This window comes from Podarcis filfolensis, assembly GCF_964270895.1.
Source record: "Podarcis filfolensis genome assembly, chromosome: 13".
NCBI classification, from domain to species: Eukaryota; Metazoa; Chordata; class Lepidosauria; order Squamata; family Lacertidae; genus Podarcis; species Podarcis filfolensis.
In genome coordinates this window covers 52,037,053-52,062,504 of record NC_139615.1, presented here as the reverse complement: position 1 = coordinate 52,062,504, position 25,452 = coordinate 52,037,053, and the positions used below count along the sequence as shown (strand labels likewise).

At 42.2% G+C, this 25,452-nt stretch overlaps 1 protein-coding gene across 3 annotated transcripts in view; it reads right to left on the bottom strand.

Moving 5' to 3' along the window:
• Nucleotides 1-1,110: 1,110 nt before the first annotated feature.
• Nucleotides 1,111-25,452, bottom strand: part of ZPBP (zona pellucida binding protein) — a 33,022-nt gene continuing 8,680 nt past the window's right edge. Inside the window, exons 3-8 of one of the 3 annotated variants that reach the window (XM_083583992.1) lie at nt 24,414-24,539; nt 20,083-20,232; nt 18,201-18,419; nt 16,102-16,178; nt 6,728-6,905; nt 1,111-1,301 (exon numbers count right to left, since the gene is read on the bottom strand). In XM_083583992.1, coding sequence (XP_083440118.1) covers nt 1,210-1,301; nt 6,728-6,905; nt 16,102-16,178; nt 18,201-18,419; nt 20,083-20,232; nt 24,414-24,539 — 842 coding nt within the window. In that variant the 3' untranslated portion in view covers nt 1,111-1,209. The remainder of the gene's footprint in view (nt 1,302-6,727; nt 6,906-16,101; nt 16,179-18,200; nt 18,420-20,082; nt 20,233-24,413; nt 24,540-25,452) is intronic. The other 2 variants (XM_083583993.1, XM_083583994.1) reach the window with 2 other exon arrangements.

Below are 25,452 nucleotides of genomic sequence, written 5' to 3'. Positions count from 1 at the left end.
GGATGGCAGGAACCCCAAGGACGTGCTCTATGGAGAGCTGGCCTCATGCACTAGGCTGTTGACAGACCAGGTCTGCGTTAACCACCCAACAGTTTGACCTCACCCCCAAAGGCACACTCCTCCACTGTCTTCTATGCCAGCAACACAGATCAGTAACAATCTTTGGGTCTAACTAGCTTTCACAGAACTGCTTCCGATAGAGATCTCTGTGTTCATATATACTCACTGGTTTTTTGCATGTACCAGAATCTCTATTTCAATGGAAGGAGCCTATAATTTCCACATGAATTTATTTAGTGACCTTTAACAGAGTTTGCAAAAGCCATTTCATATTATGACTTAAATAGCGGGATGAACCAGCACACTTCAGAGCCCTATAGCCCAGAATACATCGATTGCAACGAACAGATGAATAGTATTGTTCAACAATTACGTTAAGCTAATTTCAGGAGGGTAGCTAACTTTCTCTTTCATAATTTTAGTACATAGCAAGAGTTTCACAACACGAAAAATAGCCTTGGCTCCATATCCGAAAATATCACTTACTTGCCACATCTGCACCCTATTTATATCCCTCCAAAAGAACTTAGGGAACATGCATTGCTAGCATATTTCCCCCTCATATTTATTTCTTTATGGACAGCATTTAGATCAGGTACAGGCAAACTCGGCCCTCCCGATGTTTTTGGCCTACAACTCCCATGATCCCTAGCTAACAGGACCAGTGGTCAGGGGTGATGGGAATTGTAGTCCCAAAAATATCTGGAGGGCCAAGTTTGCCTATGCCTGATTCAGATCCTGCCTTTTTGTAACTCTCAAGCTCACCAGGGTGAGTGCTAATGAATGGCCCAAGGTAAGCATAAGGGTTGAGCAGATCCAGTTCTGTTCAGTCCATATGGATGCACTCAGTTGGATCATCTACTACATCAGACACAGGTCTGATAAAGGCCTTAAGATAAGAGAACTTGGTAAAAATAACATATCCCTTTGCCCTTAAGAATATGTGAAATATGTGAAACTACCAGAGGCATCAAAACAGGTTGTAGTTTTTCTGGCAGCAAACTCATACCATTCTTCATTCAACCAAATGCAAATTTAATACCAATTAAATTGGAGTTAAAAAAATCATTTTATTTGCATTACAAAGATATTATAAATCAAGTACATCAGTGCTACTAAATATAGCACAAGGTCTACGCTGGTATTCTGTTAACAATGTGTTGCTCCATATTCCAAACTTTTGTTGCATGGAAGGCAGTGAGTTCCTTCACGAGGGTTATAGGATCCTGGACTGCAAACCACTGTAAACAAACACATTGAACAATCATTTTTAAAAAATCATTTATAGAGAATTTGTTAGGATTTTTGAACTCTGAAATTCATTCTGCTTTAATTCTTCATATAAATTTCAAATTCTGCCATGTCTAGAAATGATCTTCAGTAACAAGGCTGGGAAAGAGATGCTGCCAGTTGGAATAAATTATCCTGGTCAAAATGGCCACCAAGTTAACTCCTTGTATCGGGGGTGAGTGAGGAGGCTCCAGCTTGTGGGTCAATTGTGGCTTGGCAGGGGTCCCAACTGAGCCTTCAAGTTTGTTTTCCAAAAGCAGGCCCACTTGACATCATATGGGACAATCAGTGTGTGGCAGACAGACATATCTGGACCAACTGTGTGACTGAGCTCTTCATGAGGAAATCAACTGAGCACCCAATCCTTACAGAAAGCAAGTATAAAGTCATAGTCCAACAGCTGATGGGCCATGACTTCAAACCTGCTGATCAGCAGTGCTCCAAAGCACTATGCAGGGATCTTTGCAAGGCCTGTGTGGTGCTTTAAGTCCTTACAATCATCACCTGATGCCATTGTGACATCAAGCAATTGACAACTGGATGGCCTCACCCACCCGCCAAATGTGGTGTATGAGGGCGGCCATGTCAGGCTCCCCATCCCTGCCTTATATTCTGAATTACTTTTAGGCAAACAATATAATTTTTAAGAAGCTGCAGTGATAGCTTCATGACTGGAAAACTGAATTGATTTGTGTAAACCAGTTTCCATATACAGATTTTCTGAAGGCATGAACACATGCTATAGAGAGATAATGAAGGCCAAATTCCATGAATTACTCTTGGAACCATATAGCCCCAATGGATGCTACGAGTTCTCTTCATTCTGGTTTCTATTATTCTCATGGATTTCTCAATATGCTGAAACAGCAATGTCTATAAAAGACAAGCAAGAACCTGTGTGTTATGTATTCAGTATTGTGGCATTTCCTCCTATTGATCAGTTGTCCCAAAAAGTGAACAGCAGGTCACCAAGATTTACTAGTTTCATTCATGCCAACACATTACACATTACCTGTATGTGTTCCATATTCAGTGTATGATTTTTAGGACATGAGAACATAACCAGAGTTTGCAAACTAACACCTGTGCAGACATAATGCTGGATGCTGGTATGGAAATAACTCCTAGGAAATGGACAATGTTACATTACATACACTATCCATATTTACTTGTAGGTTCCACTGGACTTACTGAGATTTAAGAATAAAAGAGCATAAGAGCCTGGCTGGATCACAACAAAGGCCCATCTAAATGCAGTACCCTGTCCTCACAGGGACCAACCAGATACTAATGGGAAGCCTGCAAGCTGGAGCTGAGGGAAAAAGCACTCTCTCCACGAGATTCCCAGGCTGTTATTTGAAGTATTCAGAGGAATACACTGCCTTATCCTCTTGCTTTTCATATTGTAGATTTTTATTAAATAGCATTAGCTCCACCTAGTGATCAAAATATTGCAGGCCAGTTAGAACTAAGCATTGCCAAACAGTATTTGAATGGTATTTTCATGAAAATTTAATATTATATCAATCAATTGAATTGAACTATGGTATAAGCATTTGCTTTCATTAAGTAATAACTACCCTGGAATCACCTGTCAGTGAAAGGGTGGCTAGATTAGAAATTAAGTAAATAAATATCACTACTACTATTTTTTTTGCAAGAACATTTGCCTATGTTAGCTTATTTGGCATAGAGTCAAATAAATAGGCATTCATCATGGGCTACTTCAGTTTTAAGAAGTATAACATTTGTGGGGTCCATGTCCTCCTTTAAGCATAATATAATCAACAGTTGCTCTAAATAAATTGGTCATCAGGGGATGGATTTGCTCAGCATCCACTATATGAATTTCTTCAAACAGCATCTGCATAATGAAGTATTTAGAGTATCCACAGCAGGGCTCCCCCAGCCATATAATAGGAGGGGGAATTAGTTTCACCCTGTCTTGACCCTTGTAGCTCTTGTTTAAACCCTAGTTACACAATGTTTAATACCACTTTTAATTGCCAAGGCCCTTCCACCAGGAGACTGTTCAAGCAGTTTAATAGTCAAACTAGATGTGGCAACAGACCCCCTAGGCTGCTGTCTAAACTAACAATCCTTTAAATTGGTTTAACAGTTATAGCTCTATGAAGCTATACAGTATATTCAGAAGGGCAGGGTTTAAGATTAAAAAGAAGGGACAGGAAAGCAAGAAGCAGGTTCAGCTCCCGCACTGACACAACACCCCCATCAGCACCCAAGGCAGACTCAGGTTCAGGCAAACTAGTGTGCTTGTGGAATCTGTTGTGTGGCTTTAGTGAGTCATACGAGCTAACACACTAAACACGAACAAAGAATTCTCCGATTCTATGATTTACCGTATTTTTCGCTCTATAGGACGCACCGGACCATAGGAGGGGGAGAACAGGAAACAAAAAATTCTCCCCCTCTCTGCTCAGCGCCCCTTCAGCGAAGCAGTAGGAGAAACGGGGCCCCTTCCATTTCTCCTCCCGCTTCGCTGAAGGGGTGCTGCGCAGCTCTCCCTCTCTGCTCAGCGCCCCTTCAGCGAAGCGGTAGGAAAAATGGAGCCCCTTCCATTTCTCCTCCCGCTTCACTGAAGGAGCGCTGCACAGCTCTCCCTCTCTGCGCAACGCCCCTTCAGTGATCGGTGTGCACCGACCCCTCTCGCTCTCCAGGCTTCAGGCAGCTATCCGCAAGCCTTCAGTGTGTGGCGGGAACTCCTGCTGCGCTCCGAAGGCCTGCGGATAGCTGCCTGAAGCCCCCAGAGCACAGCAGGAGTTCCCTGCGCTCCGGCGGCTTCAGTGAAAGCAATGCGAAGCCTTCGGAGCGCGGGGGGAGCTCTCCCTCTGCGCTTTGGAGGCTTCGCGTTGCTATCACTGAAGCCAAGGAGCCTGCATTCGCTCCATAGGACGCACACACATTTCCCCTTCATTTTTGGAGGGGAAAAAGTGAGTCCTATAGAGAGAAAAATACAGTAGTTGCCTGAATATTTCTGCTCCATACAGTGCCAAGGATGGTATGGAAGAGGAGAACCTTTCAAATGTTTAAGATGACATGAGAACTGGAGAGGTTTCTCTTCCTTTTGTCTAGTCTCATTCAGACTTCCTTCCGTGCTGCGTTTCTAGGCACAGGCCTACGCTTTAAAGCTCCATGTTCCCCGTGGAAAACCTGAATTGCTGTTTGTTCCAATTCAGCGGTAAAGAAGCAGGTTCTAATTCCTGGGGGAAATGGTGGGACAAAGGAAAAGGAAAAAAAGAAGATCTTGGGCATGGAACTTTAAAGCATAGATCAGTGCCTAGAAAGTCTAGGGCAAAGGTAAGTGTGGCTAAGCCCTGAATCTTGGAGCCCAGCCCAGAGCTGTGAAAAGACCTTCAGTGTTTGTTTCAAGGCTTCAGTGTACAGTTGTACAGTCCATGTACAACCACACAGGGAACAGCTCAAAAAAGTTCCTCAATCAATTGAACAAAAACTTCAACAGTGTCCCTTTTACATATAACAACATGAAGGAGCACAAAGGTACAATGATCACTCTTTGCTTCATGAACTTCATTTATTAAGCCAAGATTGTTATTTCCTAACTGGCCCCAAGAGTTCACATAAGATTTCATAAGATTCTTAAGCAAAATCAATGGGAGAAAGATCTAGATCTGCAAGGACTTGCATTTTTGAACACAGCATAATTTCTGTCTCTTAGAAGGCAAGCAAGGGGAACTTGAATGGGTGATCTGGCACTTATTTAGATCACTGCTGATAAAGTAAATAGCATTTATCTACACAATAAATAAAGGTAAAGGGGACCCCTGACCATTAGGTCCAGTCGTGACCGACTCTGGGGTTGCGGCGCTCATCTCGCTTTATTGGCCAAGGGAGCTGGCGTACAGCTTCTGGGTCATGTGGCCAGCATGACTAAGCCGCTTCTGGCAAACCAGAGCAGCACACAGAAATGCCGTTTACCTTCGCGCCGGAGCGGTACCTATTTATCTATTCACGTTGGTATGCTTTCGAACTGCTAGGTTGGCAGGAGCAGGGACCGAGCAACGGGAGCTCACCCCGTCGCGGGGATTCGAACCGCCGACCTTCTGATCGGCAAGTCCTAGGCTCTGTGGTTTAACCCACAGCGCCACCCGCGCCCCCTACACAATAAATAAACTACACCTAAGTTGTCTTTAGGGGACATCAGCTTCCATGGTGCTGTTTCAACCCGACAAGTATATTCTACTTGATTTATTTTATGGCCTATTGTGCCGTTTCACACCTTACAAATATTTTAGTGCACTGAACATGTTAAATTGTTCTAAGTGACATTTTCTATTTGATTTATAGCAAATACAATGCAGATTACATTATACACTATATTATACAGAGTCCTAGCTCAGTGGCAAGACATATGCTTTGCATGCAAAAGGTCCCAGATTCAATCCTTGGTATATCCAGGTAGGGCTAGAAAAGACTCTTGCATGAAACCCTGCAGAGCTCTTGGGGTGCAAACAACACTGAGCTAGATAGACAAATAGCTGAACTTGGTAGTTAAACATATGTTCCCCTTTGAAATAATCTCCCTTTTCCCTGTGAAATTATACTACTCTGAAGCATATTTCAAAGGCTCTTTCATAATAAAAGATCATGCTTCAGTCCACAGACTTAGATCTGGATGACTGCACCTTCAGCCTAAAAGTCTGTCTATACTGGCTAAAATGTGACAGAAATGCACCCATACCGCAGACCTCCAACAGAACATGAGACACTCAAGGGCAGATTCAGATGGAATTCACCACAATACTGATGACATAACTCATAGCCTTATATCAAGGCTTAAAAAAAAATACAATAAAATAAAATAAGCACAACACAATCACTGCTGTATTTTAAAATTTGCACTTCAAATACCATCTATCAGCACAATGGTTTATTTTAGGTCTCCTAGCCAAACTTGCATTCAGTTACAATGAATTTTGCATAATGCAAGATCCCTTGGCAGAGACAGGCAATCTCTTCAGCATCAAGCATCATTCTAACACTACTCAAAAGGGTATGAATGTAGCAAGTTAAATGGCTACATCTATACATCTCACTTGAGGTTGAAGTTTGCACACTCATTCGTGTAGTTATTCCATGTATTTGTATGTACTTTGTAGACAGGCCAGCAATTGCAGACACATCTTACGTGGCTATTAACATTCTAATGCACCATATTAACCAATTAGTAATTAACATATATTTGCAATTAATTAGTATTTTTCAATACCTCCAGCATATGCCCATGAACTAAATTACCTGAAATGATGAAAGGACAATTGCTAATTCCACTGAAATAAAAAGTATTTCTTAAAAATTAAGATTTATAACCTGTGAGATTGTTATACTTTCTACCTACCACAACAGTTAGGACAATCTGGATGTAGTAGAGGATTTATTCCATAACCTGGAGTACAACGATTAACCCACACCATTTGCAGAGTGCCTTCAATATAGTAGATCTCAGGCAGCGGTGCTGTCCGTTTCCCAAGAACTTCAACTTGCTGGCTAAAAAATTTCTCTATTAGGTCTTTTGCCTGAAGTAAACAGAAATGGTTTTCTTGGGGAGGGAGAAAATAAAAAGCAATACTTTTCTTATTTAACTAGATAAGAATACAGAATACAATGATATTCTGTACAGTACGGATATTCTGGCAAGTTATCATATTCAGTGCAATGGATTCCTATAGTCTGAGATAATACATAATTTGTTAAAGGTAAAGTTACAGTGGTTTCAGTCTTCCTCTGAATCACATAAGGGGTAGCAATAAATAACCTTCTAACTGTAACTAAATTTTATCTGAAATTTATCCTTCCTGTTTTTATGTATTAATTTCATACATGGAAAAATAAATGTGTTATATGACTAATTGAAACAATATTGATTTTAGTTATGGGTAGCTCTACAGTTTGACATTGCATAAACAAGTCCAAGGCTCATCCATTCCTTTCCACCCTTGTGCACTCATGATTCCCCAGAGGCTCCTGGAGGACAGCCTTTACGCTGGGACGACTCCTCTCCTCTGTCTGGACAGGCAGGCAGGGTCTCATGAAGATCCTTGCTGGGGGAGGAGTCATCCCATGGTCCCCAGACTGTCCCTGCCTTTCGAGATGGGCAGATGGGTTTTTTTTCTCCAGTGCTGAACAAATTCAGTGACCCTAAAAACTTCCTTTCTTCTTTGCTTGGATTTAATTTTGCCTTTCTATGGAGTTACTTATTTCTCCTTTTGGAGGGTTTTCTTTGGATTCTACCTGAATTTAATTTACTTTTACAGTCCTCCTGCTCCTCCAAGGCTTTGTTCCTTTAGCTTCCCTTTTCCACCTGCCTCAATTCAATGCCGCAGAGATGGCACTAGAGCAGACTCAGGGGAATTTTGGAACGCTCCCCTTTTCCATGCCTCAGACTGCCTGCAAGAGCAAGGGAGAGCTCTACCTCTCTCTGAGTAGCAGAAGCGTTCTGGGTCAAGAGGGACTGAGCAAAGTAGGACAGAGCGATCAGGAGAGACGCACACCAGCTCCACTGAAAATGTGTTTCCCACCTCTCAGCTGTTTTGTTTAGCACAGGGAGCTCCCGTGTGCATGTTTAGCCTGCGCCGTAGTCTCTATCATTGACAAAACCAAAGGACTGCTTTTTAACCTGAGAGTCTTCTTCCGCCTGCAAGCCAACTGCAGATCTGGAGGCTAGCAAGGGGCAGGAGGGCAGTGTGGCCCATGTCCATCGTCTTATTGGCTAACACAGCTGCAGGCACCATCTTGGGCCTACCTTGCCCACAAGGACCCAACTCAATGCACTTCCCTCCTCACCACAGGCCAGAGAACAGGGTAAGAGGCATTGCCCAGCACCCAATCTCCACCATCAGAGGGTGCCCTCTCAGAGGAGGCTAGTGGATATAGCAGTGGAGAGCAGGAGACAGGATCCAGCTGTTACCAAGGCCACTCAAACAGGTACCAGGCACCACTGACACAGCCATCAGAAGGGGAATGTTCCCTAGGACCCAATGGGGCAGCATCCACATGGCCAGGGGAGAAGCTTCCTAGATTCATATCCTGGGTAAGAGGAATAATGACGCAGGGGGCTCAGGGGATAGTAGTGGCTCAACTGGCATCAGCTACCCAAACCTCCACTCCAGCACAGGCAAACTCACCACCCCTCCCCAACTAATTCCCACCCCAAACCAGCAGGAGAGAAGGGGACGGGGAAGAAAGGGCACAAGGAAAACCCATAGCTCAAGAAGGAGGCAACAGAGGGCATCTCCTTTCAGCCCATACTCATCTCTTTCACCATTACTATCACCAACCTGCTCAGTATCAAGGGAGTCCCTCTCATCCTCAGTCCCAGTACCAGAAGAAGGTCGCACAGGAACAAGCAGCCTAGGCAGATAAACTGCAGGTCTTGCAGTGACAAAGCCATAGTAAAAAGCAGCTTGAATAGCAGGTGGATGGCTAATACATTAGGCTTGGTCTCATCAGATGATCTGGATCATACCTCAGAGGAGGAGGGAGAGCTTTCAGAGGAGGAGATGGAAGTCACTCCCTACCCAAGGGTAGGCTTTTCACCTCAGAATACTTTTGATCCATGGCTGCCAAGGCGAAGAGGATTTTGGAACTACCCAAAGAGAAGCTGAAGGAGACAGGGGGGACCAGCACCTGAGGAGGCGGAGCTAAGAATGCCTTCCCAGACGGCCAGCCACACATCTTGGTGCTACCTCTCCCAAATTATTTTCTATAAAGGTGACTCAGAATGGGACACTCCTAGCAGAGTTCAGAGATGACCAGAGCGACCATGCTTTGGACAGATCAACTTCCCCTTGGCACTGCCAAGGGAAAGGGAAGTGGAGTTCTAACTCCTTCCGCTCACATTGGGACAGATCAGGCACTCCAAGACACAATCAGGCAGGGGGAACAGTGCCTCAGCAAGCCAAGAAAGGGGGCAATGCTCAGTGGCACCATGCAACAAATAATGGAGCCCCCTATAGGATGCAGACTCCTACACTTTGCCCACAAGTGAGCAAGGACAACATTGGACTGATGGATCAACTGTATGATTTCCTCAGGGTACCCTTTGCAGTTTTCAAGAAGAGAGAAGTTTGTGGGCAACTCTTGCTCCCAGAAAGCAGAGAAGCACAAGGCATACATGAAAGCAAAAGAACACCTAATGAACGTACAAGCAATCAAGCACGTCCTATGTAGGGAGAGGGGTGGGGGTGTCTTCAATTGTTTTCTGGTGCCGAAGATCCTAGATCTCAAATGGCTCAACAAGCACATCCAGTATGAACACTTCAAGATGGAGACAATGAACTCCATTTCAGAGGCGAAAGAGTGGGAGGACTGGATGGCCTCCATAGCTCTATCAGAGACAGACCCACACACCGCATACACAAGAGCTAAAGGAAACACCTCAGATTCTGCTACAGAAATCTACCTCTGCAATACCGGGCATTATCTTTTGGCCTCATGTCCATGCCAAGAGTATTCAGCAAGGTCTTGGCGGCATTAGGGGCTTACCTCCATACCTATACAACATTCTGATCTGGGCCCTGACAAGAGACAGATGTCAGAGGGATATTGAGAGTACGCTGGACACACTCGGAAGACACAGCTTCATGCTAAACATGGAGAAGAGCCCACAAAACATAATTCACCTGGGAGTACAGATAGCCTCCAAAAAAAAATACCGTCTTCACCTCACAGAGGAACAAATCTTGAAGCTCAGATCTTTAAGCCAACAGAGACGAGAGGCAGAAGAGGCAGACATCATGCTCCTGGCCCAACTTCAAGGCATGATGGTCTCATGCAAAGGATTGGTGGATTGGGCATGCTTCCACAAACACCCCCTTCTTCAGATCCTTCTACCATTTCAGGACCACATCACATCAGCACACCATTTGCAGATAGCAATTCCAAAGTCTATGTGTGAAGAACTGAAATGGTAGCTGGCCCCAAACTAATGAAGGGAGTCAGCCTACAGAATGCCCAATGGAAAGTCATAACCACCAACGCCAGCAAATCAGGCTGGGGAGCTCACATGCAATGCCACACAGCTCAGGGAACTTGATCCAGATCAGAAGTGAACATGAGTGTAAATTGGCTGGCCCTGAGAGAAGTACACTTGGCAATACTGCAGTTCGGAACTATGATCAGGGGATGCTGATACACTTGCTGATACATTCAGACAATATTTCCGCCAAGGCATATTTGAACTATTGGGGAGATCTGATGGAAGAGGCCAAAGGACTGGTCAAATAGGCAGAAGGGAACATCCTTTCTCTGAAGGCAAAACATGTCACTGGGGTGGAAAACAAAGGCTGGCTCAACCACCAAACCATCAGAAATAGACTGACACACCCTCAGGTATTCCAGCAGCTAGCACAGCTCTTTGGATAACCAGTCATGGACAAAACGCTCAGACAGCAATGTTTATGTCACATTACAATGTTCAGGGAACACGTGGCATAGACACTGGTGACAGAGCAGCCAATGGGTCTCCTATATGCATTCCCACCATTCAGTCTCCTGCCAAGAATGATCCAGAAGATCAAGCAGCAGAGATGATCCTCATCACCCAACACTGGTCGAGGAGGCCATGGTTCCCAGAACTCTTGCATCTTTCCAGACCAGCTCTGTGGTAACTACCAAACAGGAGACATGTACTCAGGCAAGGACTACTCCATTCCGACCCAGAGCCTTTCCACCTAACTGCTTGAAGACTAAGAGCCCGGGAGGGTCCTAGAAACACATGGCTTCACACATGGCCTCGACTTATAGAACATATAGCTCTATGTGGAAGGTCTACCTAGAGTGGCATGGTCAGAGTAAAAAGGACCCTACAGCTAAGGATGTCATTGACATCCTAGAATTACTCCAGGTGAGAGTGGATAAAGGGTTCAGCACCAATACTGTGAAGAGGCAAGCAGCAGCCCTGAGCAGCATCCTGGGATGCAAAGGGGAGTTTTCTGTCTTCACACCCACCTTCTGCTCCGTAGGTTTCTAAAGGGGGTGAACCAGAAAAACCCACCAGTAGTGCATAGACTCCCCTATTAGAATTTGAACTGGGTGCTAACAGCCTTAACAGGCTCACCCTTCGAGCACCTGGCAATAACAGATACCTGTCTACTAACCCTAAAGATGGTGTTTCTGGTTGTGATCACATCAGTGAGGAGTTTCAGATAGGAGCCCAATCCTCAGACACCCAGTTATGCATCTTCCACCAGGACAAGGTGGTCTTACAGCTAGACCCTTCATTCCTAAGGTTAATTCCCTATTCCACAGGGCACAAGAGGTAGTACTGTTAGGATAGTTCCGTTCCACCTTAAAAGAGTCAAGAATGATTGTTGTGTATCACATGCCTATTTACGTCCAGCACTGTCTGCTGGGAACTTTCTCTTTTGCTCTGGCTGTTTTCCTGGACACAGAGGCAATCAGTCATGTTTTTCCTTTGTTCTGAACTACGTTAAATAAAGCTGTAAATATGCTCTCCTGTCTGAATCTTTCATTGTGGAGACACTGTTGAAAGGGTGTGCATGCGTCTTGGAATGTCTCTGAGGCTCGTGTTGCTAATTGACTGATGCTGTTCCACGGGAGACCAGTGATCGTCCGGAGACAACTGGGGGCCTGCTTGATGCCTCCGTCTCCCTGGCAATATCCCAACAAGTACCACAAGAGGCAGTCTTTAGAAATCTGAATCCCTATTGGTCTCATTCAAGTGTGGAGATAATCAGGGGTGTAAAGTTTTCACCTCCTCAATCTCCAGATAGCTCCAGGAAGCCATCTCAGTGTCTACCGGACAGTGGGAAAAACACCCCTGGGAGGGCTGACAGCACATTCCAAGGCGGCGGTGGCGGGGGGGCGCATCAACAGCATTCAATGGGGCCATGGATGTTTCCGGCTGACATCACAATTTATGATGATCGTGCTCTGCTGCCCTCCGGGGCAGTGGAGCTGTTTGGGCAGGGGAAAGACAGGATTTATGAGGTAAATTCCTGGCAAGGCTCCTCAGGAGGTTCTGGGGAGTTTACTGCATCCTGCAGTGTCACTTAAGCCCATATTTGTCACCTTGAAAGGCAGAATGGATGCGACCTGGGAAGTGTGTCCCTGCCATGGACCAACCTCTGTCTCCGGAATGATCTGTGATCAGTTCCTCACTAATTTGGAATATTGGTGTTAATTATGAGGCGCTCCTGAAACGGCATATAATAATGGGCTGCAATCAATCAGCTGCTACACACACACATACATATACACACACACACACACACACAGTCTTTTTCCATGTATAAAACCCTCTATGTATAAGATGACCCCTATTATTTTTAACCCAAAATTAAGAAATTAAGTTGTTTAGCTTTTTGGGGTCAGGGAGGTCATTTCCACCAATCGCTCACCCACCTGTCCACCACTGCTGATTGCACACCTCGCCGCAGCCACCAATTGTCTGCCCACTCGCTGCCAAACAGCCCACCTGCCCACTTGCCACAGCCATCAATCGCCTGCCCGCCTTGCCACAGCCACTCGCCAGCAGGCCTTGCTGCAGCCACCAATTACCCACCCAATTGCCACTGCCAATCTCCTGCTTGCCGCTGCCATTAATCACATGTCCTCCCTCTGCATTCACCATCCGTGTTTAAGAAGACACATTTCATTCATTCATTCATTCATTCGCAAAAAGCATTGTCTTATACATGGAAAAATATGGTATTGGGCCTTGGACATATGCAGAGCACTAGACACTACAGACTGGACAAATGAGCATCCACTGACGCAGCCTTCAGTAGGAAGGTGCTGCAAAGGGTGGTACAGCCATAATGCCTCTAGTCAGCGAAGCTCAGGCAGTCCCAGCATAAAGGCTGTCCTCCAGGAGCCTCTGGGGAATGAAAGGAAATTCTTACCATTAATTTCTATTCCCAGAGACTCCTGGAGGACAGCACCCACCACTCTGGGAGAGTCACGCATGGCTGGGGATACAACCAAACTCTTGAACTTGAGGTGGACATGAACGCCACGAAAGATGCCAACCAAAGTGGGGGACAGCAAATAAAGCACCTGCAATGTGGCAATGTATGGGGAGGGGTTCTTTCCTGCTTGATCAGCTGGTCTGGGGACCATGGAATGACTCCTCCCCCAGCAAGGATCTTTATGTGACCCTGCCTGTCCAGTCAGAGGAGAGGAGCCATCCCAGCATAAAGGCTGCCCTCCAGGAGTCTCTGGGAATAGAAATTCACGGTAAGAATTTCCTTTCGTTCCCTCTTCCATGGTAAACCCTAAGTCCCATTCAGGCATTATTAGAACTAGTCTATAGGCCACAAGAGGTTGTTGGTACCATTCTGAATGCTAAATGAGACAGTTTGCTCAATAGCCTACAAGTACACTGACAAAATGTTTAGCCATTTTTATTGAGTTTCCACTGAAAAATACCAAACATCTTACTTGCATAAAAAATAGCCTAAAATACATAATATACATTTCACACATTTTGTCCATAAAGATTCCAAGGGCACCAATTGATCAGAAGAGATCCAGAATATATTGATATCATTTGAGAGGTATCACTGACATTTTGAAGATAGTAAGTGATGGGGGGGGGGAATCTTTTTTGCATTTAACTTGAGCATAAAAATGGTCATGGAGGCACAGCTTTAGTCTGTCCTCTGCATATATTACACCAAAACTATCTATATCTAAATATGGTTATGTAAATTGGGCATTTAAACAAAGTACTTTATTTCTTAAATAGCCTATAACCTTAGTAAAATTTTTAGCCATGACTGACATGGATAATGAGTAGCGTGCGTACGTACACACACACACACACACACACACACACACACACACACTCGTGTAAAACTCAAGGCAACAAAATAATTTAATGTAGCACTGGTGTTCAGTTTGGTTAATCATGTAAAGTTGGACTCAGTCTAGCAAATTTACCTTCGCCACACAAAGGAAGTGGGGATGGTCTTGAATAGCTGGGATTGAACAATTCTTGTCTACGTTTCTGTGCGATCACACACAGAGCAACCTTTTGAGAAAACCATAGCTTACAGGAAGAGTTTAGTTCATAGCCCAGCACCTAATTGAAGCTTATTTATACATGGGCCCTGTTTAGCGATCCTAATGCACAGCTGTAGGTGCCACTCTTGCATTCCGCATGAAGGGTGGGGGCTGGGTGCCATTTGCAACGCCTGCAACTCTTCTCTTGCCTCCACCCACAGCCCCACAACAGGCAACCAGCAGTGGGAGACAGCGCTAATCCCCTGTGTGAAAATGTAGCTATAACTGTAGGAGTGATATGTTTCCACCCACTAGTGCTCAATACAGAGTTCCTTATGGGTAGGCTCACGTTGGGAAGACTGATCTGCAGATGGAAGCCCTTTTGAAGATAAGAATTGCTGTTTGGAGTACAGAAAACCTGCAAGTTCACAAATTTCTCTTTTTGAAATGCAAAGTACTATGTGAGAGATGACTTTTGCCTTTCCCTAAGTAAGAAGGAAAACCACTGGTCAGAGTCTTCTTGATCATAGCCATTGTGTGTGACTGCACAGAGACCAAAGAATAAGTTCAATTTATCTTATTCTTTGCTTAATTAATCTGTGTATGTGGATACAGCTTCTGGGTTTCCAATGTTTTTCTAATACTCTCAAGTTAATATTAGAAAATATCATGAAAAAATACCTCATTAGTAGCAATAGCCAGTAATATTACTACAAATTCTAAATAGTGAGAAGTCCATCATTATGACCGGCAGGATATTTGTGGAAAGACTGTATGCTGGGGAACCTCTGCCAGATAAAATTGTAGTGATGGATAGCTTTTGCTATGCTGTTTCTTATTCAGTGCTTTGTATTTCTCCATATGGATGAATGGTGGTCATTCACCTTTATGGGAAAAAGCAAAGGATTTCAGTCAGAACCACCATTTCATTGGAGCAAAATCTGACATCCTGTAGTCTTTTCAGCTTGAAGCAAATTCTGCCCTCTCTCAGCTTTGTAGTTCATTCAGTTTACCCACTATTGCACAATAAAAGCCATGGAGAACTCAACATGCTGCAAGCAATTTCTTCCTCCTTCCATGAACATGCTTCCATTATGCATTCAAATCCATTGTGTGATGCTACTGTATAATGTGTGTCAACAACTGGCTTCTAAAACTATTTTTTGAGGGTGCAAGGACTTATTAGGAGGAGTGTGGTGGAGTCTCCTTCTTTGGAGGTCTTTAAGCAGAGGCTTGACAACCATATGTCAGGAGTGCTCTGATGGTGTTTCCTGCTTGGCAGGGGGTTGGACTCGATGGCCCTTGTGGTCTCTTCCAACTCTATGATTCTATGATTCTATGATTCTATGATTCTATGATTAGGAAATTTGGAACCATCTTCTCATAACCTTACAATGCAACAGCACAGCTAGATCAGACCAACATCTATCTAGTCCAGCACCCTGTTTTTTTACAGTGCCTGACTAGGGAAATCTTATAAACAGAACACAAAGACTAAACACCACAGTTCCCAGAAACTTGTATTCAGAGGTCTACTGCCTTTTAACCCAGAGGCTCCACATAGCTAACAGTTGTTGACAAAGCTATCCTCCATGAATGCATCCCAACCCCCTTTGAAGTCATCAAAGCCAGGGGTCATCATTATTACCTTTTTAAACATTCCAATCCCTTTTTAAATGATGAAGAGTTAGAAACAAAGGTAAACTTCTGCTGACTTTTATTTCCTTTAAGGTGGATCTACACTACCTTTCGTAATCTTCTTGTGACGTCGCATGCACTTTTCTGACACACACTTTTGCCTTTCTCTCTATCTAAAGAAGCAACTGTAAAATAATGTTCTGCTTTACAAGGGAAGCAACACATTGCACAACATAAAGCATTCATGTTTTCCAAGGTCATTAACTGCATCCATTTAAATGCAAACCTTTAAGCCACATTTCTTAATAAATCTCAGGAATTTTATGAAGTTAAAAAATCTTTGTTGTTTATTTATTTATATACCACTTGATTGTTTTTAAAAAAGCCCTATTTCTTATTCAAGGGTCACCAACTGTTAGGAATTTTACAATTATATTCTTATACCCATACAACTGAAAAAGGATGTTGCTTTTTCAGGAGTGGAGAAATGTTTGGGCCCGACAGGCGAGTTCTTTCTCTCTCCCACCCTAGTGGGCCAACTATGACAGGTGAGTGAGATCACCCACCTGTCAATTATCTAGCATCATATCGCCACCAGGTAATTGAGAGGTGGGTATTCTTGCCCACCTATCAAAGTTGGAGGTGGGGGAGGATACTGCTCGAACTGGACTGATGTGCAAGCCTATTTTCTGCAGCCACCAGGTATGGGGCAGGTGAGCATGGTTTTGAGAAAGCAGCCTGGAGGGCCTTGTATGACCCACAGGGTGGTTTCCCATGCCTGCTGGAAAACATTTTGCACAAAAGTTAACACCTTAACTTACAACTTCAATGTGTTTTTGCACATTTCTAAGTCCCTTAACTCTCATCTTCATTGTTTTTAAGAAATACATATACATAGTCATACATTTCCTTCCACACACTTTTGATTAGGACTAAGCCCATTCTGATGTTAAATAGGTTAACTCTGCTCTAGCCCAGACATAGAGCTTAGAATGTTAAAAGCAGTGATAATGCAAAACTGTGGAGATGGATCTTGCTACGAAATTAAGACAGTGCTATCGTAAAAAATAAATCAATTGAAAGCCATACACCAATCCTGCAATGGCTTAAAAATGTGGAAAAACTGTGGGTGATATCCAACAGTCATACTCAGAAAAGACCCACTGAAATCAATGCATTTAGTGCACTGATACCACCACCCTGTGTTATTGCTACTAAGAACTAAAATGCTGCCGTACAATAAAAACGACATACTAACAATCTTAGTAATCTTCAGTATCATGTCAGTAACATCATTCTCTGTTTCTCTGACCTTCAGCAACAACTCAGTTTGCAACTCTATTTGTACCTTATTTGAGTGAAAGATTTCCGGTATATTCAGAAAATTGAAAGAGCACCCAACTATTTTCAGTGACAACACAGAGACATTTTTTTAACGTTTGAGTCTTGGAATAGTTTCAGGATTGGCATCCATTATGGTCTGTGATACAAGCTGCAATATTTTGCTACTAAAAAGTCTACATTTTGAAGGGCAACTAGATCACTATTATTTTAGTAGCCAAAGATTTGGTTTGGTTCACCCTAACCAACCTTAGCTAAGCCCTGGTTGAGCAAAACGTGCGTAGGCTCTTGGAGAGGAATTTGCAGCTGTTCTGCTCATCCCTGGTTCTTTTTCTTGCGCTCTTTCCTTGCTAAACACAAGCTGTAACCAGGAACAAACCTTGATTATAGCTCATGGTTAGCGAGAAGAGAACTTACCCATGAGCCCCAAATCAGAAAACAGTTCCATGTGGTGTAACAACAATTAGGACTGCAAGCTCCTTTCTGGGTATGTGTGGACACCCTAAGCCACTGTTTGGAATAGTTTGGCTTGAGAAGCAGGCCATTATGGGTCAATAAATGAGAAAGTGGTTTTTTAAAAGCTGATTAAAAAATTTGTTCCACAGAAACAACTGAAATCTCAAACAGTATGCTCTGATTCACAAAATATTTTAAAATAATCCAATCAATTAACAAAATGGGAAAGTTACCAAAAATGCAGTATCAACTGTGCATTCAAATAAGTTACTTATTATATACACTTTTCAGACAGCATTTGTACAAATAGTGCCTTTCCACGTATCTGGCTGATGGCAGTAAAACATTTTTAATACATGTATTACAACATTTTTTATTCAAGCAATTCTTCAAAAGGCAACAAATTTTACCTGTAAAAGTGAAGAAGATTTCATTTTGCATTCCAGCTCTCTGCATTTTTACATGATGGCATTCTGATTTGCGTAATGCAACCTCACAGGATAGCTCAATGACAAGCTTGGTCAGTATCTGAAGCAACTTCTTCTCAAATGAAGTGTTATAGATACTGTTGCAGGGAGCTGCATGATATCGTGCTGTAAACTCATAGTAAAAGTTAGGGTCAGAGTAAGCTGCAGAAGAAAAACACAAGATTAACATTTCAGCTTTCCCCTTCTATTGATGGTATTATAAAATTATTTGAGTTACATTCTGAACTGTTGATTAACGAACACATGTTTTTATTATGCACCTTTTGGTTTTCACGGAGGCTTGGAAAATGCCATCCAAGCAAAAGATTACACCAAAGATCCAAACTACAACAGGCACAACCAAGAGGTTAGGCCGTGTGGGTTATTATTTTTCTTATGAACAGTATATCTTACATCAAATTGCTTTTGAAACAAAGGCCGCTCTTCAAGAAACACAAATCCAAAGATTTCTTCATCATCCAGGGTTCATGCAGTTCTTCCTATCCAGGCCTACATTACAACTCAATCTCCCAATCTGTTTTGATAAGTCAAGAGAGTTTGGGACTAGAAGTGGAAAGCCGAAATCCCTGCTTAATCACAACGTACACTGGATGACCTAGAGTCAGTTATGACCTGTCAACCTATCCTCCCTCACAGGGTTGCTGGGGGAAGGACCAGGAAAGACCATGTATGTCACTTCGATTCCCTTGGTGGATGGGGAAGATCTAAATGTAATGATAATTGCAGGGAAATGGTACATAAGAATATCTCAGAGACAACTTGTTTTAAAAACGAAGAGAATACAAAAGAATGATTGGTTTCACAAAACAAAAAAGAGTGAAACAGAAGCAGTCAAATGCATCTGTTTAGAATGTTTTATTGGAACTCTAATTGTAATTTTAACAACCTTTTGAAAATACCTCTGTACTGAGCAGTCCAACAGACACAGTGCAATGGATATAATGCCTGACTCAGCATGCCCATGATTACAGGGGTTGGTTCTAAGCTGTGTTTCTCATGATCACAGCAGATCAGAAATGTTCCACCATGCTCAGATTTCTGCTGACAGGCGGCATCTACACCTATGCAAGCTCTGGGTCTGATGCCAATTGCACCACAGGGCTGCTCAGCTGCTATAGAGAGCCACAATAATATAAGATCTGCCCAATTCAATTCCTTTCACTCCAATTCCTAGAAAAGTATGAAATAATAAGTTTAGAAGGAAGCAGCAGCAAAACTTTAATTCAAGAAAATAACCAGCTCTCTAGGAAGTGCTGACTACAGCAGGGATGGGGACCCCTACAGAACTCCCATCATCCCTGATCAATGGCTAAGTTGGCTTGCGCAAATGGGAGCTGGGAGTCCACAGCAAAGGAAAAAAGCCCCCCCCCCCCGGTGCATTCCTAATCAATAAAACATGAACTTTATTTCAGTTGCTTAAAAGTTAGGAAAACTAGAAATTCAGGTATCTGGAATATGCTCCCTGTCAACTCAAAAGTCAGAGAGTGCTTCCTGGGGACACCAACAAAGGCCTTTGCAGACACCATGACGCCCATGGGCACCAGGTTGGTAACCCCCAGTCTAGAACTTCTGATTGAGAAGACTAAAGAAAATCTGTTTGGGATATACCACGTGTTGCTATCAATGAGAATCAAATGTAAATGGTTTTTATTTTGCTCATTAAGGGTGAAATGAGGACAATGAAGCCCACCACCAAACTCAACTGGGATTTTTAACTATGCACTGATTTCCCCTCATAATTCCAACAAATCCACTAATATTTTTAAAAGGAAAAATGGTTCAGAAATGAAGGTGAATTTCTTACCATAAATGATATATTTGATTAAATAGCTTTTTTCATCTTGTTCAATGGTTGGCTTAAAAACAAGAGAACATGTGTAGACTCCACTGAACTCATTTTTGAAGTGTCGGAATAGCAAAGTTCCTGTTGGTGTTATTTTCACAGTCTGATTTTCTATTTCAAAAAATGTAACAAAGTTAGTTTTACTGAAAAAGAAATTACCACCACCCAACTGTTGCTTCATACTGCAACCTTTCCATATTTATTCCAAGGCTAACTACATCTCAGTACCTCATGGATAGTAAAATTATGCATGAACAAGTGATTACACTTTAAGGTCCCAATATCTCACAAATATGTATAGATTTCTGTGAATATTGCTTTTTCTATGGGACTCATTAGTTTTCAAGAATAAAGATTAAACTGGCCACACACATTCCTAACTCAGTGAGGCTATACCTCATGCCCACCCAAAAAGGTATTTCCACAACAGCTTAACACACATACACCATTTTTCTAGGAATACCCAGAAAACGCACCGAGAATATTGTTGAAGAAAATGCAATTACAAATTAAGGAAGGTGGATTTGGAATTCCAAATTTGGAATTATACCATCATGCTTATTTATTGACAAGTATCACACACTGGAGACCTACTGACGGTTGTAATCTCCTAAGTTGGGCAAGGTTGGAGTATAAATATATAACACCTTTAGTTGGGTGGACAATATTACAATCAAAATATTTGAAAGTTCCAACAAATCTTGAAACAATTAAGCCAGTTAGAAAGATATGGAATATATTCGCTAATAAAAATAAATTTGATTCATTTGCACATGCTAAACCTACTCTGTGAGAAAATCCTATTTTAATAATTGGAAAGAAGATGGTAATGTGGAAAAACTGGATGATAGCAGGTGTATTGACCCTGGACCAACTGATAGATGAGGAAGACGAATTTTGTACGTACGATGCTCTGAGAGAAAAACACCATCAGCCAGAGGTGGCCCAATGGCAATACTTGCAGCTACAACATCTTTTAGTAACTTTGTTTGGTCCAGCAGCCTTCACAGCATCTGAGACACCTGAATTTTTGGTGCAAATGGATAATTCATTTGAAACTAAAAAGTCAGTGATTACCTTTTAGAGATATTAATTATCAACAAATATGTTTCATACACAGAGCTTAAGAAATGATTGAAATTAAGAATTGGAATGTTCACTATTACCTAGACAATGGGAAAATGTCTTGGCTTTGGTATCAATGGGTCTTAAATTAAGATTTACAAAACATAAACTACTACATAGAACCTGCTGAACACCCTGACACTTGTATAAGAAAGGCCTATCAAATGCTTCTTTGAAACATATGCTTTTACTATGTCCCACACTTACTAAGTTTTGGGAGAAAGTGCTGGACTATATAAACAAGACACTATGGGAAAATGTAAGATTTTCAGAGGTGCTCTTATATACCCATTGTATCGAAATTGACATCAGAACAGCAAAAATGGATCCTACACACCCTAATGGTGGCCAAAAGACTGGTACTGATGAAATGAAAGAATATGATTCCCCTTAATCAATAACTTGACAACATGACAACATTGGCAACATATGAACAGGCAGCTTATAGACAGAGACTTTCTTTGGATAAATACAATGATATCTGGAATGAGTTTACACAGAATATATTAGGTTACTGACAATTATATGTACATTAGGATAATAAGAATATACACATCTGAATATTAATGTATGGTAATGTAAGAGTATTATTTCTTTTTTTTCATTCTCACTTTTTTCTTTCTTTTTTCTCACTCTATCTTTTTATAATTGAAATTATCTTAATAAAATGTTAAATAAAAAATAAAGATAAAAAAATGAATTGCTGGGGACACAATAGGTAGACAGTAAGTTATCATGTTCAAATAAACACAATAGAGCTAATAGACATCCTTTCACTCATGACATTCTCCTGGGATGCCTCTCCAAGAATACTGAGCTGAGATTTCTGCCCAGAAAGTATCATTGTTCCGATTTATTGGACAATCTTATATTATTAGAACATTGATAACCCCTCTCAAGGAAGTGTAGGTTCAAACTGTCCTGTATCCCACTGGATGAAGAACTGAAAGAACTCAAACTCAGATTACAATTTCTACTAAAACCTTCAATATTCAAATTGGTACAATACATAGGCAAAGTAGAATTTGAAGGTCCAGCACATACACCCCATGGCTAAGCAAGCAGAGATGTTGATCCAACAAGAGTCACAGCCACTTTAATCCAATTATATGGGACTGGGGTGGGCACAACTTAGCATGGAAATCAAGACATTCTGACATGACCATTTAATTCCTATGAGGAATCTAAGTCAGTACTATGCAGCTGCAGATTGCAATGAACATTTGAGCACAGGTCTTTCAGGAGGAAGTATGGGGCAAAGGACAACAAACGAACAAACAAACAAACAAGCTATTTTAGTTGCAAAACTTTTAGTAGTAATTATTGGAATATCAAGAAGGTTCTGTTTGGCCTAAAGGGAGAGCAGAAAATAAGTTCAAGGACAAGCTTAAAGAAAGATCAGTCAAAACTATTGTACAATATTTTTTTTTTAATCCATGTGAATACAGTCATGATCTCAGACACATTAAGGTTGCCTTAGGCCTCTTAGTCTCTTGGGAGAAGGAAAATCCAAGAATAAGCAAAGCCTCCACCTTGAGATTCCAGATGCAACTAAAGCATATTTAAAAATTGCTTTTGCAATCCCACCATTAGAAATCATTAGGATTGGACATATTCTGTACAAGAAAGGCTTTTGAGAATCCAAATTGCTAAATGAAACTTTTTGTACACCAATTCACTGCCATTATTGGCTACTGGGTTTTTTTATTTTCAAATAAATCTCAAGCAAATGAAACTGTCATGTTGTTGGCATCCATCTGTCTGGGGAGGAGTGCACCTTTGCAGGTGAGGTCAAGCTGTTGGGAGATTGCAGCACCTGCTGTGGCTGGAGAGACTGATGCAGGAGAGACATGTTTTGCTGCAGCTGGGGTAGAGGAAGGCATCCGGTTGTGCTGTTGCAGATGCACCATGGCATTTCTTCTCTCTGTGCTCCACCAGTGCTCATTTCTCCTCCGGTCACTGCTATGGATAACAACTTGACTGTCTACGGGTACTGCAGTCCTCTGCAAGGGATTTCCACATGGCAGGATTGATGTTGCCAGGCTTCATGCCAAGTTTGCAGACATCTTTGTATCTCAGAGTTGGTTTGCCAATGGGCCTGGGGCCAGCTCACCAAAAGCATGTCCTTGGGGGATCCTGCCATCTTGCATCCTGTGGACATGACCAAGTCAGCGTAGGTGTCACTGAGACAGGAGTGTAAACATGCTCGGAATGTGGGTTTGGGAAAGCACATCTTTGTTTGGAATTCTGTCCTGCCTTGTGACACCCAAAATCCTCCTGACGCAGCGCATGTGGAAGGCACTGAGGCATCACTCCTGAAAGTTGTCCACAACTCACTTCCATAAAGCAATGGGCTCAACACCTTGATAAAGCCTGGTAGACCTTCATCTTGGTATTGAACATTAGCATCACATTTTCCCATACCCTTTCGGAGAAGCGAGCCACTGCTATAGCTGCCTTGCCAATCCAGCTCAGCCAATACAATTCACTTATGCAACTCCATCGCTAAGGGCAGAAGAATCCAATTCAGTCTTCACTCTGAAGTAGGTCAGTTCAAGTTTATTAATAGTTTGCAGACCTTCAAATTCCAAAACATTGTATTTGATTCCATACAATGGAAAAATGCAAAGAATAATTCACTTTTCATTGGTAAGAATGTACACAAGATGAAAAAAACCCAACTAGCACCCCCATCAATTATGTAAAAGCTGCTAGCCAGATGTCAAGCCTTGCCTAGAACAAGCAGCTAAAGGTGTGTGCTTGGGAACAGCAAACCTTTCAAGCAAAAACAACAAAATTGACAGAACCACCTCAAGTTTAGAATCTACCCCTAAAATTCACCGTTAGACCCCAGACAAAAGCTATGCCATGGATTTACCAACGAAGTCTTTAAGGGCAGGGCAAAACTGGCTCATATATGTAAGAAAACATTTTAACCAGAATTTATCTCTTTTCGGGGGGGGGGGGGGGGAATCACTGAAACACTGAGTTCTTTTTCCAAGCGAGGGAAGGGGGGGGTGTGGGTGTGGGTGGTGTCATTTTACCTCAATTCTAAGCAATTAGAGAGGTTTAGATACAGAGTAGCATGGCTCAGTCACATCTCACTAAACAGTTTAGTACAACATCCAAATGCAGCCAGCTGGACTTAAAAGAGTAAGAAACCTTACCTGTAACCAGGTCACCTCCAGGTCCATGCCACTGAAATATTGGATCGATCAATTCTGAATTTCTCAGACGCTTTGTTACACATAGAATACGTGGACTGTTATGATTCAACTTGACGTATACTTTGACTGAAAATACAGTATAATTTAATCATCAATTGTAGGCAAAGCAAAGTACATCAAAAGTTCAATGGAATTCTACTAATAAAAACAAGGCTATGCTTTAAACAGAAAAGTATTTTGATTGCAAGATTAATTCTCAAGCCGTAAGTTGCATCTTCACATTTTCTTGTGCATTCTGCTCCATATTTAGAAGGTGCCAACCCTGGTGTCCTTTTTTTTTTTTTTTTTGGCCAGGTCCCCAGGATCCTCAGAACCTCAAATAGTCTCTTGACCTCAGAGACTGCCTGGTGAAACCCTTACTCCAAGGGCTAGGAGATGACTTTTTCTCACAATAACCCTTTTTTGTTTTTATTTCCTAGGTGTATGGATTTTCTCCCTGCACCCACATCTAAATGTCCATAGCATAGTAGTTCCATTCACCAGCCCATGCTATTCTGCAATATTCCCTTACTCCCAGAATCAGCCTCTTTCCTTTCTGGTTCTAATTGCAGCCTGTCTATTTTATTTCTACCTTCCTGGTCTTGTCCTTTCCCCTATTCTAGCAACTGTTCCCTTCCACTCATGGCTCCTGTATCCTCCTGGCACTTAAGATACAAACACATAGGCAGCTCTCCTACAAATTCAGAACTGTTTGAACATGCTTAATGGCACATGCTAAAAAACCAACTGGATCCAGTCCTACATACCCTCAACAAAGATAAAACCAAGACTTTCTAAACCATACTAGACACAAGTAGCAGGAAAAAAAATGTGTACACGTTAAAGGGGAAACAGGGAAAATCTGGTAATTGTTCTGTCAAAATACGAAGTCACGTGTACAACTTCAAAAACCTTTTTATATCATTCCATATTGCTTTGGCCACCTATCAAATGAAAGCAGCACTGTTCAAGAATATGTTTTTGACGCTCCCTCATTCTA